At 35.4% G+C, this 16,324-nt stretch overlaps 1 protein-coding gene across 1 annotated transcript; it reads left to right on the top strand.

Annotated features, from left to right (window-relative positions):
- Nucleotides 1-129: 129 nt before the first annotated feature.
- Prp3 (pre-mRNA processing factor 3) lies at nt 130-13,470 on the top strand. Its single transcript, XM_085954015.1, has 13 exons — nt 130-361; nt 646-805; nt 1,939-2,347; nt 3,489-3,652; nt 3,742-3,893; nt 4,666-4,874; nt 5,597-5,785; nt 6,835-6,962; nt 7,584-7,744; nt 8,375-8,522; nt 8,831-9,040; nt 9,598-9,747; nt 11,357-13,470. Exons 2-13 carry the CDS (start codon nt 675-677, stop codon nt 11,601-11,603), a joined length of 2,298 nt encoding a protein of 765 aa, XP_085810141.1. The 5' UTR covers nt 130-361; nt 646-674; the 3' UTR covers nt 11,604-13,470.
- Nucleotides 13,471-16,324: the final 2,854 nt, after the last annotated feature.

Below are 16,324 nucleotides of genomic sequence, written 5' to 3'. Positions count from 1 at the left end.
GGCATTTAAGGGCCTGAAGTAAAATAGGTATTAGAAGATAAGTAATTTTATTCAGGATATAATTATGTACCTATCCAACTTTTTTTATTCTCTATTATCCAATTATTTTATAATCTTACTGATTTCTATGGTCATCGTAAATGTCAATGCAACGTTTTGTAACGTTATCTGTTCTTTGGTATACTAATTTATTAATTTATTTTGCGTGATTGTATATTTATAAAGGTATACTACTCTGATTGCATTGTTGTTACGTGGGGTGATCAAAATGGTGTAAAATTAAACGAATTCGCCGTTCCATTACGATTCCTTTCGTATTCACAAACACATAACCTAACAATTTGTTATTTTTTGACTTTATGTGAGTATTTTCATGAAAACAAAACGATATATGAATTAAAATTGAGTGACCTCAGTCCTGCTTTTAGTACTATATTAATACCACATAACTAATTAGATCAAATTGTAAAAATTTCAACTGCCAAAACATAACTTATTCTTCATTAATCATGTGAACTACATTTCTAATTCAGGAAGTCACCTACGTAAGGATTTATTTATTTTTCCTAACGTTTTCGTGTTCTGAGGAATTATTTTATTCCGGCGTGTCGCTCGTATAACCGACAACTGTTATTTTTGTTTCAGTGGTAATATCAGAAAATAAAAGCTAAAGGATGTCTTCGCAATATCTCTCTCGGAGAGAGGTGGAAGACCTGCGGCCATCCTTGGACAAAGCCATTTACCGGTGTCTAGGCTACAGCGATTCTTCGCTCTTGTCCACCGCCTCTACTTGTCTTACTAATGGGTGAGTTACCTAACTTTTATTCCTCCTCTCGTTTTAAAATCCAGTTGATCGTCAACAATGGAGGATTCTTACTAGTCTTGTTACAAGTAATGATCGTTCGCTAACCTATCCACTCGGGCCTGTGGTTTTAAAGATAACATACTCACTATTATATTTCTATTTTGAAAAAGTTAATTCTATTATTTTTCCTATAATAATGTAAAATTAATCATAATTTACTCAAATATATTCGTTCGGTATTTTATTTGGGAAAACTTACATATGATAATAAAACACAAATTTTAATTAAATTTAAACTAACATATTCTAATTCACGCATCATAGTGTTTGCCTGCGTAAACTCAGTGAAGTCACCTTTTTAAACGATCACAAATCAAATTAGATTGTTTCACTGTAACGATTAGTTTCGGTAACCATTGTTCTCAAAAGTAAGAATGTAAAATATGCAATAGGCTACGCTGGACTGGCTGACTCACAAAATATGTGCGGAGATTCATTGATTATTCGCTTAATACAGTCTTTGGTTCTATGTATGTGAATTTATTCCATTAATAAGATTATGAAGGCCGTCCCATTATCACTATCTTCACTAAAAACTCGCATCCTACAATTGTTATGAGTGACAATTTTGCTCCCACTATTACGTTCATTATATTCAATCAGTTTTTTTTTTTTTTAACTTATTACAAAGTCACCATCGAAATACTTTTGCTACTGGATTTTTACATTATGAAATTTTAGAGATTATATTTTTTCAATTAATTTTTGCACCTATAAATATCTTGGGGTTAAAATAAACTATTTCATGTCTGTCGCACTTTAAGAGAGAACCGTGAATGTCATAATCGTGCTTCTCAGCACTAAAATGATAAACTTCATTAGCGTTAGTATTCACAATATTACAAGAGAAAAGTGTTACATAAATACATGTAGACGTACAGTGAGTATGGACTTGTGGAAGTAAACAGACCCTTTTTACTTTATAACAAAATCTTGTCTAAGATCTCACGTACGCAAGTGGAATATATCCATACCTAAGTAATTTGTTCAAAAAATATCCATCGCTCCTCTTATCAACGCAATACAGTTGGTGTTTATTATGAAGTCTCTCAAATGATATTGAATGCTTTCAGGTATGATCGCCGCAAAACAGCTGACAAACTGTCTTCGATATTAGACTCCAAAAAAGCCGCACGCCTTGCAGAAAAAATACTCCAATTGGCCGATGACGCCATTTCTGCTTCGTCCTCCCAAAATAAATCCAGCACGACCAGCAGCAGCACCAGTCAAGCGACGAGCCGTAAGAGACCTCACCAGGATGCGCCGCAATCCGGCAGTGGCGACGGGCGTCACAGGTCAACGCACGCCAGCGAACGGAGCGACGGAAAGAGATCAAAAGGGGACGGTATTACAGACAGCGCGAAGTCTGCGAGGGGATCTAATAGTCATTTTGAAGACAACAAGGGATCAAAGAGTAGCAAAAGAGATGATGCGAAGAGAGAAAATGGTGCCTCTAAAGATATTGGCAACAGTAAAGATTATGTAAGTAATAACTGCTTTGATTTAATGTTAGTTCAGAAAATGATGGTAATTATTTTAGTAGGTTTCTATTTTGTTTATGTCCAACTAGAAAGAGTTCCAACTGGCCATCGTGAGCCTGTAAGCCTATAATGTGGATCCCGGGTTTGAATCCCGTGTCTGGCAAAAAAATCACTTGTTTTCGTCTATGTGTTTTGGACCCAGAGTATGAACCTAATTGGTGGCTAACATCCATTTATCATATGATCGATCTTCTTAGGATCAAACATGGTAAAAAAAAAGAAAGAGTTCAAAATTGTAGAGAGGCGTCTTTGGACAACCTAGATGCTGACAAATTGGAGAAGCTTTGCACAAACGGGTTGTCATCGTCTTTGGTATTTTCGTTATACTCTTTATCCTTAGTCTCATTACTGACGATGGTGATCACTCAAATTACAGGTGTTACCAAGAATCCCCTTCTATCTAATGCGATTATGCGTTGATTTTGTTACTTCAGTCATTGTTAATTCAGTCACTTTCCATTTGAATCACTTTTATCTCTAGGGTATTCAGATCTTTTCTTACTATGTGACCGAAGAATTGAAGAATGCGTCTCTTGTAGATGGCTGAGTTCGACATCAGGCATTTGATGTCGAGCTCAGCTCCAGAAGTTTGACTGCTCTGGCTGTATAAACAGATGCTTGTCCACTTCTTTCTGTAAGGAATTTCAAACTCTCTGAATTGTCATTGCTCTAGATACCAGGACAAAAAATGAGAATTCAGATGAATTCTCATGACCAAATGTGATGTCGATGTTAAGTTAGTCTTAATCAAGACATTGTAATAAGGATAATAATAAACACAATCCTTGTTTTTCTCACTTCAACTAAGGTGGCGTAAGGTTAAGTGTTGCTTAAGGCCACTTAGGCACTTAAGTTTGATTATGCATTTGGTCATAATGCTTCAATTTAAAAGTAGAGTAAAATATGGGCATTCACAGAGTGGAGGACTTTTTTTATGAAGAATAGTTGTGAGCCACTCTCCCAAACCCATGTGTAAATTTAGGAGTTTTTACAGATTTTAATGATTCATCAGGTGGAGGCGGTGTTTCCTTGGATCCTTATATCAGACAATTTGTAATATTTTATTTTCTTTTTGGTTATAGGGCCCCGATCATCCGCCGGACCACAGTGCACTGCCGTTGGATTCTGTCGGAGCACAAATGACCACGCTAAGTGCAGATAGAATTCGGCTCATGATGGTTACGGCGCAGAAAGAAATTGAAGAGAGGAAAAGGGCCCTTATCGCTCTCAAAGGGGAAGATGCAAAGTTAGTTTTATGTAACATTATTTAGATACCAGCTATTTAATGTACAACTGATTGATAATAATTTTAATACATATTGTGATATTTTCCAGGGCTCCCACGAATCCTAATGTGGCCGCCGTCAGCGCAGCTCGAGCAGCAGCAGCTCAAATCAAAGTCCAAATTCTCCCCAACTCTAATAACTCTAATAGCTCGTCGATGCCACCGCCCGGAGTCATCAAACCTGTACTCTATTCACAGCCAAGTGAGTCACCATCACTATCCGGTTTCTGTTATTTTTACTTATTGTAAATAAACACTGAATATTTAATTTTATGGGTACACCATCTAGGTGGTTGAATGACTGGGAACCTGGCTAAGAAAAGAGAAAAATTACCAAGACACGAAAAACAATGACAACCTAATAAAATATCATCTATGTAATTTCTATTAAAATGTACACTCAATAGTAGAAATGTTTTAAATTATTGTTACACTTTAAACACGTTTAAATGCTAATTTTACGGAGGCTTTTAATGTTGTCATATTGCATCTTAATGTATTTCTTCATACATACATACGTCTAAATGGCTGACATTCTAATGCGTACATGCTTTGTATTCAAATACATTGAAAAAACAACATGAATTCGGCAGGCGTAGGATTCGAACCTACAGCCCATGGTTTCAGAGGCAGACACTCTCACAGTAACAGGAATTTTTCATCTCCATGAAGTGGTCTTCTCTCAGAAATATAAAAAATTCGATCAAAATTAAAAATTCAATTTCATTCATTGAAATGAATTCCAGGCACATGTATGCAGTTATATTTATAAACATGTCAACAGTGCCCAAGACCAAGGTTACACAATACAATTCTATATGTTTTTTGTTGTTTTCTTTTGTTTACACCCATTCAAATGTGAAAAACATTTTTCGGAACTTAATTGTTTAGTCGACTGACATATAAATACAAAAATGATTGTCGCAAAATGTACAAGAAACGCATTGTGCATATGTATTATTATCTGGTTATAGCTACAACGGTATCCAGCCGAGAGGATTATGAAAAGCAGAAACGCATGGCAGAGCTGCAAGCCAAGATTCAATCGAAACTTGCCGGAACAAGATTTGACGCGGCCACAGCCGGGGAGAGACCGCGCCCTCTGATATTGGACACGGAGGGTAGGGCCGTTGACCACGCCGGCAGGCAAGTGCTGATGCCACAGCATCTGCCAACTTTAAAGGTAATTCTTCATCATCAATTTAATATATCGTCGCTGTAGATGTCAAGGGAGCCAAGCCACAAATATGGTAAAAACGAGTAAAGTACACAAAAGCATTTTAAAATCATCAAAGACGCAGTGGTTAATGGATTTAAGCCACAAAACTCTTGTGACTACACATTTCAATATTCAGTGGTCAAGAGATATAACACATAACTTCTAAGATACTTTTTTTTTAGTTATTTGTACAAAATAATAAAAAGATAACACCACAAAGTATATTCTACGTTCAAAGTTTCACTGTTATATCTTTAAAAACAAAAAAGTTCATTAAAAAAATGTTAGTTTTTTTGTAACATAAAATTTTTGCGCGCCTGTTTCTCAGGATTATGATTTTGTAGACTGGCTCCCTTCACACCTACGGCGACGATATTATATAAGAGATTTTTAATTTGGTACAACTCAGAGACATTCCTATTAAATACTATAGTAAAACCAAGCCATTACTGTTTAACTACACTACTGTTGTTGGGCCTCACGTCTGAAAAAATGTCTCATTTGTTGTAAATATTTATATAAGAATTTCCTAATATAAGTAAGTATGTTTCTGATGTATTTGAATAATATTAAAATAAACCCCTATCAAAAAGATTCGACACATCGTCTGAAACCGCCTTACTGATTTTAATTTAGACTGTAAATTGTTAAATAACTTATATTATTGGAATCTGTCTCTTTCATAGGCAAACATCAGAGCGAAGAAGCGTGAGGAACTAAAAGCACAGTTAGGATCGAAGTCTGGACCTGAACAAGAGGAAGCAGCGTGGTTTGATTCGCGCGTTGCAGCAAAACCTGCTTTAAGAACGAAACGGGCCCTACGATTCCATGAACCGGGTAGATTTCAACAAATGGCCGATAGAATACGGATGAAGGTAAAAGGTTTCTTCTTTTTCTTGATTATCTGCTGCCGGACAATGGCATCTCATAAACCTAGCCTGCCCTGAAATTTCAGCGGAAATCCATTTGATGTCGTCCATTTACTGCATTCGGTTTAACTTAACAAACCTTTTTTTCATTACACTTACGGTGTAGTTGCAGACTAGTTTAACTTGTGGCTTGGCGGTGGCGCTTGTGTTTTTATTGTATTATGAGAGTATTGCCAGGATAGGAAGATATTATTCTCCAGTTCCTTGATAAAAACAGAGATATCAAATACAAAACATACGGCAATTTATTCTCATTGCGTTAGGATATTTTTAGTTATTTGGCAATGTTGAATTGACAAATTTAATGATTTGTCCTGTCAACGCCGTGATTCTTTCGTCAACACTGTTTATGTTCCGAATAAGCTTTTTTTGCCATTTTTATTCTTCGCAGTACGACTTATAATCTTCCTACCTTCACCTTTCAAAACTTTTTACATTATTAACACATCTTAACGACTTACAGTACACACAAATAAAAAGTGTCTAATGCTTTCATGTGAAAGGGAACGAATAGGGAAGCGAAAGAGGGGATTTTAGTACACCAAGCTGTTACACATTGAATTAATATTTTGAATTCTACTGACAAGAGTGTCCGTCTCCGAAGCCATGAGTCGTGTGTTCGAATCCCACATCTGCAAAATTCACATATTGTTTTTTTATATTTGTGCTTTGTAAAATGAATATCTGCTTTTATAGCAACACTGCCCAATCCATATAATATATTTTTATTTTCACTGCCGATTGATCAATCTTAAGGTCTGATATGGTGGCCACCGTCAAATCCATAAATCGCGTAGCCATATTTGCAACAATACTGTTATGTACTATTATGAAGGCTACTGTGTACATTTTGTTCCAAACAGTAGTAGATGAGAGACATTGTATCCAGTGCAGTGCACTTCTGGTTTTACGTCTCATTCGGAATGTTGCCACGTGATTTGTGAGATTTTTGTCTTGTGAAACAATATTATTAATTATTAATAAATTTATTTCAGGCCCAGTTAGAAAAACTGCAGAATGAAATTTCCCAAATAGCCAGGAAGACAGGCATCTCTTCGGCGACCAAAATGGCTCTCCTGGCACCTGATATGGAAGACGCTGACGATATACCGGAACTAGAATGGTGAGTGTCCGACAAAATGTTTATCGATTTATCGTATGAGAGATAATTGGGAAAAATCAAGTATATTGCCAAACGCTACTTACCGTTTTTACACTGCCCATATATGTAGAATGTAATGCCAAATCCTACTCACTCAGAGCAAAATGAAATAATATTTTTATTGGTTTCATTGTTTTTTTTAGTACTAAATATTCATATTTCTAACTTTCATATTTAGGCTCTTACATATTATTATCTTCTATCTTGAATGATGTCTAAAGGAAATTGCAGCGTTATACGGCAAGCGTGAGGAGCTCATATAATGATTGGCTCTGCCGCTGTGTTTCTTTTCTTTTCTTTTCTTCTTCTTCTACTTTGCTCTTATCCTATGGAATGTTTTGGTAATAAATTTATGGATTACACTTGAATGTATGACAGCATAAATTTTGGGTAGATGCCCTTGAGTCATTCCCAGACTTGCGACTGGCGATACATCAAATCACCTTTTGTGCTTTGACATATAATGTCCTATTAAGATTGGGTGTGGCACGAGGCCGATTTGCGTTGGTGGGCATTATTTAATTGAACAGTTAGTACGCAACGAGGTAGATTTAAAAATAAATTGTATGTATCTTTATTAAGGTGGGACAGTGTTATCCTGATGACGGAAGAGGAAAAGGATGCAGCCAACGCGAAGGCTCTCGCAGCGGGCGTTGTCCGAGACCCTGATGACATTGCTGCTGATCTCAAGGAAGACGCCATCAGCAATCTTGTTGAGCACCCCACTCAGATGAGACCTCCCTGTAAGTTTATTTTAGTTTTGGTCCTGAAACAGAAACCTTGCCAACTGCTTCAATATTATCAGTTTCAACTTTATAATGATGAGAACACCAGTCTGAATATAAACAATAAATCAATAATTACAATAGAACATCAGGATCAGGATCTCGATTAGCCTTATGCTTTGTATTCTTAGGAAAACAAATAAGTATGACTGACAAAGTGTAGTGTGCACTATTTATATCGGATCTCCACAGCCTTCCTCCACCCTTGACCACTGCTGTCGGCGACACAAGATATAGGTTTTTGAAAAATTAAATTAAATTTATTATTACACAAAAATCTAATTCTATCTTTAATCATTTTACTGGGCATAAAAGGGCATTTGGCAGGTAAAATTGTTAAATTTTATTAAAATGAAAAAACAGTATCCTGTGTTGTTTTTTTAGCTCTGAAGAAAAATCTTAGATCTGCAGAGAAATGTAAATCTCTCTTAAAAATTATAATTCGAAGTTAAGAGCTTGTTTTTTTGGCATTTTTTTATTTTTGCTCTATTTTCTAATTTTTTGATTATTTATTTATTTATTATATAGTCTATAGTCTATCTATACTAAAGAGGTAAGTATGATGCAATGTTGATATTTGTGTTTCAGCCGAACCGACCAAACCCGTCTATATGCCAGTATTCCTCACACAGCGAGAAAGAAAAAAACTACGACGGCAGACAAGACGAGAAGCGTGGAAAGAAGAACAGGAGAAAGTTCGTTTAGGTCTCGAAGCACCGGCTGAGCCCAAATTGAGGTTAGAATTTTAGATTTATTCTTTATAAAACAGGTTGCAAACAGTCAAACTCAACCCCTCCATTGTATTCTGATACAGTGCCGCGCAAAAAATCGTCTGTATAAAGGCTTTTCATTCCCAGAAATCTTGGTAAAAGAGAGGTCCATAAATTTTGAGTACCGCAGTGTGGTGTGGAAACATACATACTGGTCATAATGTGCATTACAAAAAATGAAATAATTGAATAAATAAAAAGAACATTCAACGTAATGGTTTGCTAAAAATTGAAATAGAATTGTTCATAACTTTATTCATGGTGTCATTCATAGGATATCTAATCTCATGCGAGTGCTGGGTTCAGAGGCAGTCCAAGATCCTACCAAAATTGAAGCTCATGTGAGGGAGCAAATGGCGAAGCGAAGAAAGGCCCACGAAGAGGCCAACGCAGCGAGACGGCTGACCAGAGAACAACGTGGAGAGAGGAGAGCCAACCGGTTAAAAGAAGACACAACGCTCGGTGTCCATGTGGGGCTTTACAGGTAAAAATAAACTAAACTTATATTTAATTAAAATTAGCCTTTTTTGACAGGAGTAGAATGCTAGGAGACTCAATGAGTAGGGGGCGATATGGGGATGTGAGACTCCGCAAACAGTGCAAAGAATATAAATCGAAACCTCATATTTTTCACCACTATGAATCATTTTATATGCTTTGTATAATATGGCATGTAAATTAAAATAGATTGCTTTTACATGGTTTTCCACTAATATGTGTTTATAGTTGGTCAAACTTTCTGCTTGTATATGAATAAGCACCGCATTTTAAAATTCGTATTTATGTTTTATTAAAATTTAATTTATTAATGTATATAGTATTTTAAATGAGTTTATTATGAAATATGTGCTCTAAAAGGGTTGACTGGACATTTTTGTAGGACTGATCTAGTCAATTAGTAGCGACCCCGAGTATGAATGAATAGTACCACGTGTTTACGAGGGAAGGTCTGTATTCATAAATTTATGATAGTGCTATCCATGTATGGGATCAGGAAAATTTGTCAATGTCCATATTAATATTTTTTTTTACTCTTTTCAGAGTCCAAGACCTATTTGAGACTGCATCGAAGAAATTTAAAGTGGAGAAGAATGCGCAGCAACTTTTCATGACTGGATGCGTTCTCCTTCACAGAGGCTGCTGTGTCATCATCACTGAAGGTGGCCCTAAGCAACACTCCAAGTTTAAAAGGTACCAACCTATACATTATTATACATTAACAAAAAACTTTGTTTTTAAAAACATTTTTAACCCGGCCGCCGCGTCAGTTTCAATATGAAAGAAGCCCGCTCTGCGGGAAGGTTTTTCTAAATGCTGTGCTTCGCTGTATTATGATAAATACGGCAATTAAAAATAGCTGGTATAACTGTTATCATGCCTAGATACATAAGGTTCGAAGTGCCACACTAAAAAATAGAATCGATTGTTGAATTTAGCTGTATTTACTTCAATGAAACCATTGATAGTCCCTTGTATTGAAAAATCACGGAGCCATGTTTGATGACGTAGACACGCTTGTGCGCCCATAAAAATTAATAAATCACTCACTATAATATTTTACTCATGTTAGAAACAATTAAAAATGCCATTAAAAATATTGAAAATAATAGCTTTTATGTGTGTGTCGCATATTATTACATGTTTTATGGTTCACGTAAAGTTGAGTCCACACTGCTTGAAATATTATAATAATTTCTTTTGTTATTTTTTGAGTGAAATTTGGATTTTTACTAGATTAAACTTTTCAGTTTTATTGAGCATTGTGTTATGTTAGTGATTGTCGTTTTATGTTTTATAAAAAAAACAATATTTATTTTGTAAAATCTGCGTATTTTTTTCTAAGTGCTATAAAAACATTTTTTGCGTGAGGTTTTAAAATTTTATAAACATTAAATTGCATGCAAAGATAATATGTAATATAGTTGAAAAGTCAATATTCCATGATTTATATTTTATATTATGTTGTATTATACCCGTGTGTTTTTTTTTTATACTTACGTTTATTTATACGTTTTATATATTCCTTCATAGTAATTCGTAATTTATTGGTAAAACTCGCAATCGTCCTAACTAAAATATAATAATATATTATATTTTTTCATTCCGTGTGGACGCATCTTTACAAATATTTACGACTTTCAATAATGAGCTCGATTTATGACTTTCAAACAATTGGGGTGACACATGATAACATGACCATGAGTAATAAAAATAAATGACATAATCCAGAACACAAGTTCAAGTACATATTTAGAAATATTTCGACGACACATTATTTATTGTTTTCGGTTCGGTTTTTTGGTTGTCTTTTATTCCCGCAAACATGGTGTTGTAAAGATCGCGGTGAATATTCAACTTTACAAGGTAAATCACTCGGCGCACACTCGAACTCGAATGAAAATATTTTGTATGCCTAGTGCGCAGGCGCTGTAAAATACCGCGTAGATTTGAACTGATGCAATCGTACCGGCGAATCTCAATAGATCGAGAGGGTTCGAAAGATCGATGATTATGAAATTAAAACAACATATTTTTGACAAAGTTATATAGGTGGAAGTAGGCGGATGGATCGGGCTATTTTTTAATAAAATTCTCAATGCCGCATGAAAAATATTTCTTGCGTTATCCACAGGTCAAGGTTTGCGTATCTGACTGCTATACGGTCGCCCATGTGTTACGTACTAGCTGTATCCTACTGGAATACGGTCGCCGGGAAAGGGTTAAGGAGTTCAAGTTCCTTACCATTTAGTATACGAAATCATTTAACTTATGTAAGTGCAAGTTCAATTTCCACTTGCAGGCTGATGCTGCACCGAATCAAATGGGCGGAAGACAAAATCAAAGACCAAGACGGAGTGGAGGTGCCCAACACCTGCCAGCTGGTCTGGGAGGGCACTGCCGCCAACCGTAGCTTTGGAGAGATCAAATTCAAAGTCTGCCCCACCGAACGCTCCGCCAGAGAACATCTAGCCAAGTACAGGGCTCAGCACTACTGGGATCTGGCCTACGGTAGCGCAGTCATGGGAGCACCCGGTGACGATATTTAAACCATCTCATTATACAAGTGATTCAAACTGAGTTCAGCATTAGTATATTCAAATGTGACAAATTGCATGATCTTGATCATATCCTATGGGAGTGTCCATATGTCGGTTGAGTTGAGGGACCCTCAGTTGAACCAGAAGATTTCTCATCTTTTAAAAAGTGTGTGTCTCTGTGTGGTAGCGAGTCAGAATGTTGTTTTTCATTAGCCGCTTCGCTGTGGAGCATTTAATTACTATGAGGACACAACAGCTGTGCTGTCAGAGGTGAATGAGTTAAGGTTAGACCATAATAGATTAATTCAGAAGAGTCACGGACATGATGTCTACATTCAAAATTAAATAGTTTTCTGTGTTGTCCTCCATATATGTACAGCCATATGTTATTGCCTCGGAAGTAGTTCCTTTATGCCAGTGGTTTCCAAACTTAACGTTACTACGCCTCCCTTTTAAAACAATTTAATCTTGGCGCCTCCCCCACCTTTATTTCATTAAATACATTTTTACACAAGTGCTTTTTTCTACTAAACGGGCTCGATATATGGATTTCATTGCATATGCATAAAATCCCGTTTCACATAAATATGATGTTACGAATGGTAGCAGTACCTACTTGCATTGCTTTTCTTGACAAAGTATTATATTATTCTTCAGTTCGATTCAACCAAAATTGAACAAAGGTTTTTGTTTCCGTATTTAGTATTCCGTAGCCATTTTTATTAGTCAGGAAATACACTACAAATAATAATAAAATAAAATTCTACATGTGAACTATCATCTATCACACACACCACACAATTAAATCAAATTGTATCACACAGACACATATTATATTATAAAATGTTAATATTGTGTAACCGAAACAGAGCCGCAGGCGACTTTTTTTTACAAATAGAACGAATTTGTGGTGTGTGTTTATCTCACTTAACTGGTCGTTCCCCGATGCCGGGCCCCTAGGTTGGAGCCCTGTCAGCCCTCCTCTTGTGCACAATAGTATAGAAATTCGGTATAATAAAATTAGTCTCCATATCTTCATACAGGTTTGCAAACAACCTAACTTTTATAGGATTGTTTTTATGTAGTTTATAACTAGCTGCCTAATAGTTTTATAGTTTTATAAACTATGCACTTGCAAACTGCAAACCTGTGGCTACATTATTGTGTTAAGCTTTTCGCGCCTCCCTTAGCAACAGTCGGCGCCTCCCCAGGGAGGCGCGCCCCCCAGTTTGGAAATCACTGCTTTATGCAGTTCACCAAATACTGTACCAATCTTAAAAGTCGAATAGACTGATGAATCACTGGTTTTAATGTCCATGCTATATCATAGATCACTTATGTTTAAATGAAACTCATTGGATAATCGTTGCTAGCTAGCTGACTTTTGACTTATTATATACAAATTATACAAACTATGCGATTTATCATTAAAAACTTATCGGTGGCCAATTTAACGACTTCTGTTTTAATAGTCCAACTTGTTAACAAAGTAATCATTTGCTTTGTGATTACTATAATAAATTACGGCGCATTTCTTCAATTTAAAAATTAATATACTTACTATTTTGTCGGCTGAATTTTTGTTTATAATAATGAATTACAATGGTGTGACTCCCGACATATATGAGTGTAGGAAATTTGTTTTAAAGACCTACAACTATAACTTTGTCGTTAGTGATGTGATGTAAATATTGCCGATGTACTGCGAGGTATTAGTTCTCCGAACTGCCGTATGTCAAGTTATTATAGTTGGCGGTCAATAACAGAATTTTGTATTTGTAAATAAATAATAATGTCTATGTTTTGATTTTAAGTAAATAATGTAATAAAGAAGGTGAGAACTATTATTGCAATTGAAATAAATAATTATTTTGTACTTGGTTTGTTTTATTCAATTCAACCATCTCTGTTTTTATTTTTTTCTGCTTTTCTGTGCATAATGGATTTTGGATGGTATCTCATTTCTATGTGTAACAATAACTCAGTCGTTGACCTATCTTAGATTTGAGCCCAAAACATTTGAAAGGTAGTGTACTGAGCGCAGAACTTACTTAAGTCGTGGGCTGATCGAAGTGTGTATGGTATATTTTATCTTTTAACTCTACATTACAATAATTTGATACAACGCGAGTATACAGCGCTCGAAATGGAAAATTTCACGAACCGGAGCGCTCGATAATTTTACGAAAATATCAACTATATAATACTATAACTACATTAATTGTAAATGTGATTTATAAAAATAAGTCTGTTATTTTTTTATTATATGAAATACCTAGCTCAGACGGTCAAATTAATATTTTCACGAGACGGAGCGATAATTTTGTGGATTTTATGAACCGGAACGGCGCTCCGGTGCGTTCCGGTCCATTTCGAGCCTTGCGAGTATAATAAGTTTGCGCGGTAATCTATACTGAAACTACGGCATAGTCAGACTATGTACCTAGTTCAATCGAATAGTTCACTTGACTCCGATAGGGCTTACGGCTAACCGCATTTATCCGTTTTCAGAATGCAAGCAAAGTTACTGTAGTGAATTAGAGTCTGTACTCTGTCTGAGTAATTGATAACTGAGGTTCAAGCATCGTCTTATATAGTTAAATCGGTGACCCCTTCTCTGCCATCTGTGTGTATAACATAACGTTTGCTGCGCGGCAGTGGGAGTGCACGGATGGTGCTGTATGCGACATCCTAATGAGTGAAAGAGATAGTATTCGAAGATCCCCGTGCTATAAAGTTATATAATAATATGTAATATGTATATTACAACTAAGGGGACTTGAAAAACTAGACATAAGTGCCATTGTTGTATGCAAAAAAAATAGAAGTATATTTCTTATTCGACAGATTGTATGAAAATTAGTGGGTCCTATCACTTTCATACAAGGTTTTCTTCAAAATCTTTATAATATTACCCTTTCTTCAACGTAATCAAAAACATGACAATTGTATTTACATGAAGAATAAAATACTTGCAAGGTCAAGCGTTAAAGAAAAAGCAAAGCCACACATTCTGTAAAAGTGTACATACAATATTAACGCTTTCTATGCCTCACGATATTATTAAGGCACTACCTGACACGCTATAGTTTTTAACGACACACATTGAATATAGAGCGAAGCTCTTACTACAATCGCTATAATACCGATAATTTGTGGCTTAGTATTTCATAATTATTCAAACAGATGTCACTGTGTGTTTAATTTTTTAGATTATGCAAATCAGTTGACATTGGCTATTAATTTGAGTTTAAAGTCGGACGAGATAACTCGTGAAATTTGTATGTGCAGCCTGTCGATGAGGGCCTCATAGAGCGATAAAACTCGCTGAAGGCGTAGAACCGGTTAAGAATGAGAATTGAAGAACTGAAGCATTCATTGTACATGGCTTTTGGACTGTCACCCTACTAAAACCATTAACAAACCGAGAAAATATCAATTTATGTTTTTATGGAATAGTTCTAAAATTAAAAGATAAGTTGAGAATGTGCATACATACATAGAAATTACAAACATATACGTATTTAACTTTTAAGTCAATTTTCTCAACAGTTGCAACCTTGCATCTGTTCAATCCTGAGCACCTGAATTATATTTAAAAAAAAAATCAAAACATTAATGGATTTGTTTGTTAGTCCCATATAGGTTGCTGCTTCTTAGATAGTGTGTTATGATATTATCAAATTTGTTTTTATCTGTCAAAACAGAATGGAGTCCATGGAAGAGATTTTGCTGAGTATAGACAAAAAACTTGATATAAAAATTATTGTTATTTACCGCCATTGTTATTCCGTGTATAATTGTTTATATAGAAAATAAAAATCATTTCCGTGGTTAATAGATAACGCTCTGCTCCATGTTTCCGTGTGATTAGATAAACAACCATGTGGATTTTTTTTAAAATGATATAATTTTATTCCCTCTCTAGAGAATTGCTGTCACGAAAAATAAGGTCTGTGTGACTGATCCAAGTACATATTGATTAAATCGTGTCATCGAATGCCGTGTCATGAAATAGATGGATATATAGCATTGAGATCAAATTCATGTCTAATTAAAACACGTAATATAAAGCACCGGAATACAAGGGAAAGATAGATGTGGGGTTGCCGCCTAAAGTTGATAAATCGATAATTTCGAGTTCTTAGAGTTAACAATGGATTATGTGTATAGGTATATAAATATCTATGCTAGAAAAAAATTCAAGGTCATCCGATATATAGAAAATGCACATAAAGCCAGTAACGTCCTGTGGGGGGCGGCAAATCGAGGAAAATCATTTGGAATATATATAAATAACTACCTAAACTTAGTACTTGATAACAAAAATATCTTTCCAATAAATAAATCAGCTCACTGGTTTTGTCGGGTCCGCGATATCTAGTTTACTTCCGTTGCCCTTCAACGTCCTTGGTGACCAGAAACGACACGTAGAGATTTGCGAATAATTAGTCTAATATTTTGTTGGTAATGTATTCATACAACACATTTCTTAGATATTGGATTGATGAAAGGATGATAAAAACAATGTATAAAAAAATGAGGCGGCATTTTGGTGCTGCCTAGGGGTGGCATTTTATCTAGGGACGTCACTGCATAAACCATAAAGAAATCAGCATTATACATACCTGATGTTAGAGAGCATGTCAAACTTTCAAATTGCGATATTACTCCATTTTGATTTCGAGACATACCAACTTTTGGCAGTAACATATTATGTAGAAATACAA

The sequence above is a fragment of the Rhyacophila brunnea genome, unplaced genomic scaffold, assembly GCF_057557595.1.
Source record: "Rhyacophila brunnea isolate RB1 unplaced genomic scaffold, BYU_Rbru_1.0 scaffold_4, whole genome shotgun sequence".
Taxonomy (NCBI): domain Eukaryota; kingdom Metazoa; phylum Arthropoda; class Insecta; order Trichoptera; family Rhyacophilidae; genus Rhyacophila; species Rhyacophila brunnea.
This window is presented reverse-complemented; position numbering and strand designations above follow the sequence as displayed.

Coding starts and splice junctions, on each gene's coding strand:
- Prp3 (XM_085954015.1), top strand. CDS start 675: ATGTCTTCGCAATATCTCTCTCGGAGAGAGGTGGAAGACCTGCGGCCA. Junction 806..1,938: donor TCTACTTGTCTTACTAATGG/GTGAGTTACCTA, acceptor GAATGCTTTCAG/GTATGATCGCCGCAAAACAG. Junction 7,745..8,374: donor CACTCAGATGAGACCTCCCT/GTAAGTTTATTT, acceptor TTTGTGTTTCAG/CCGAACCGACCAAACCCGTC.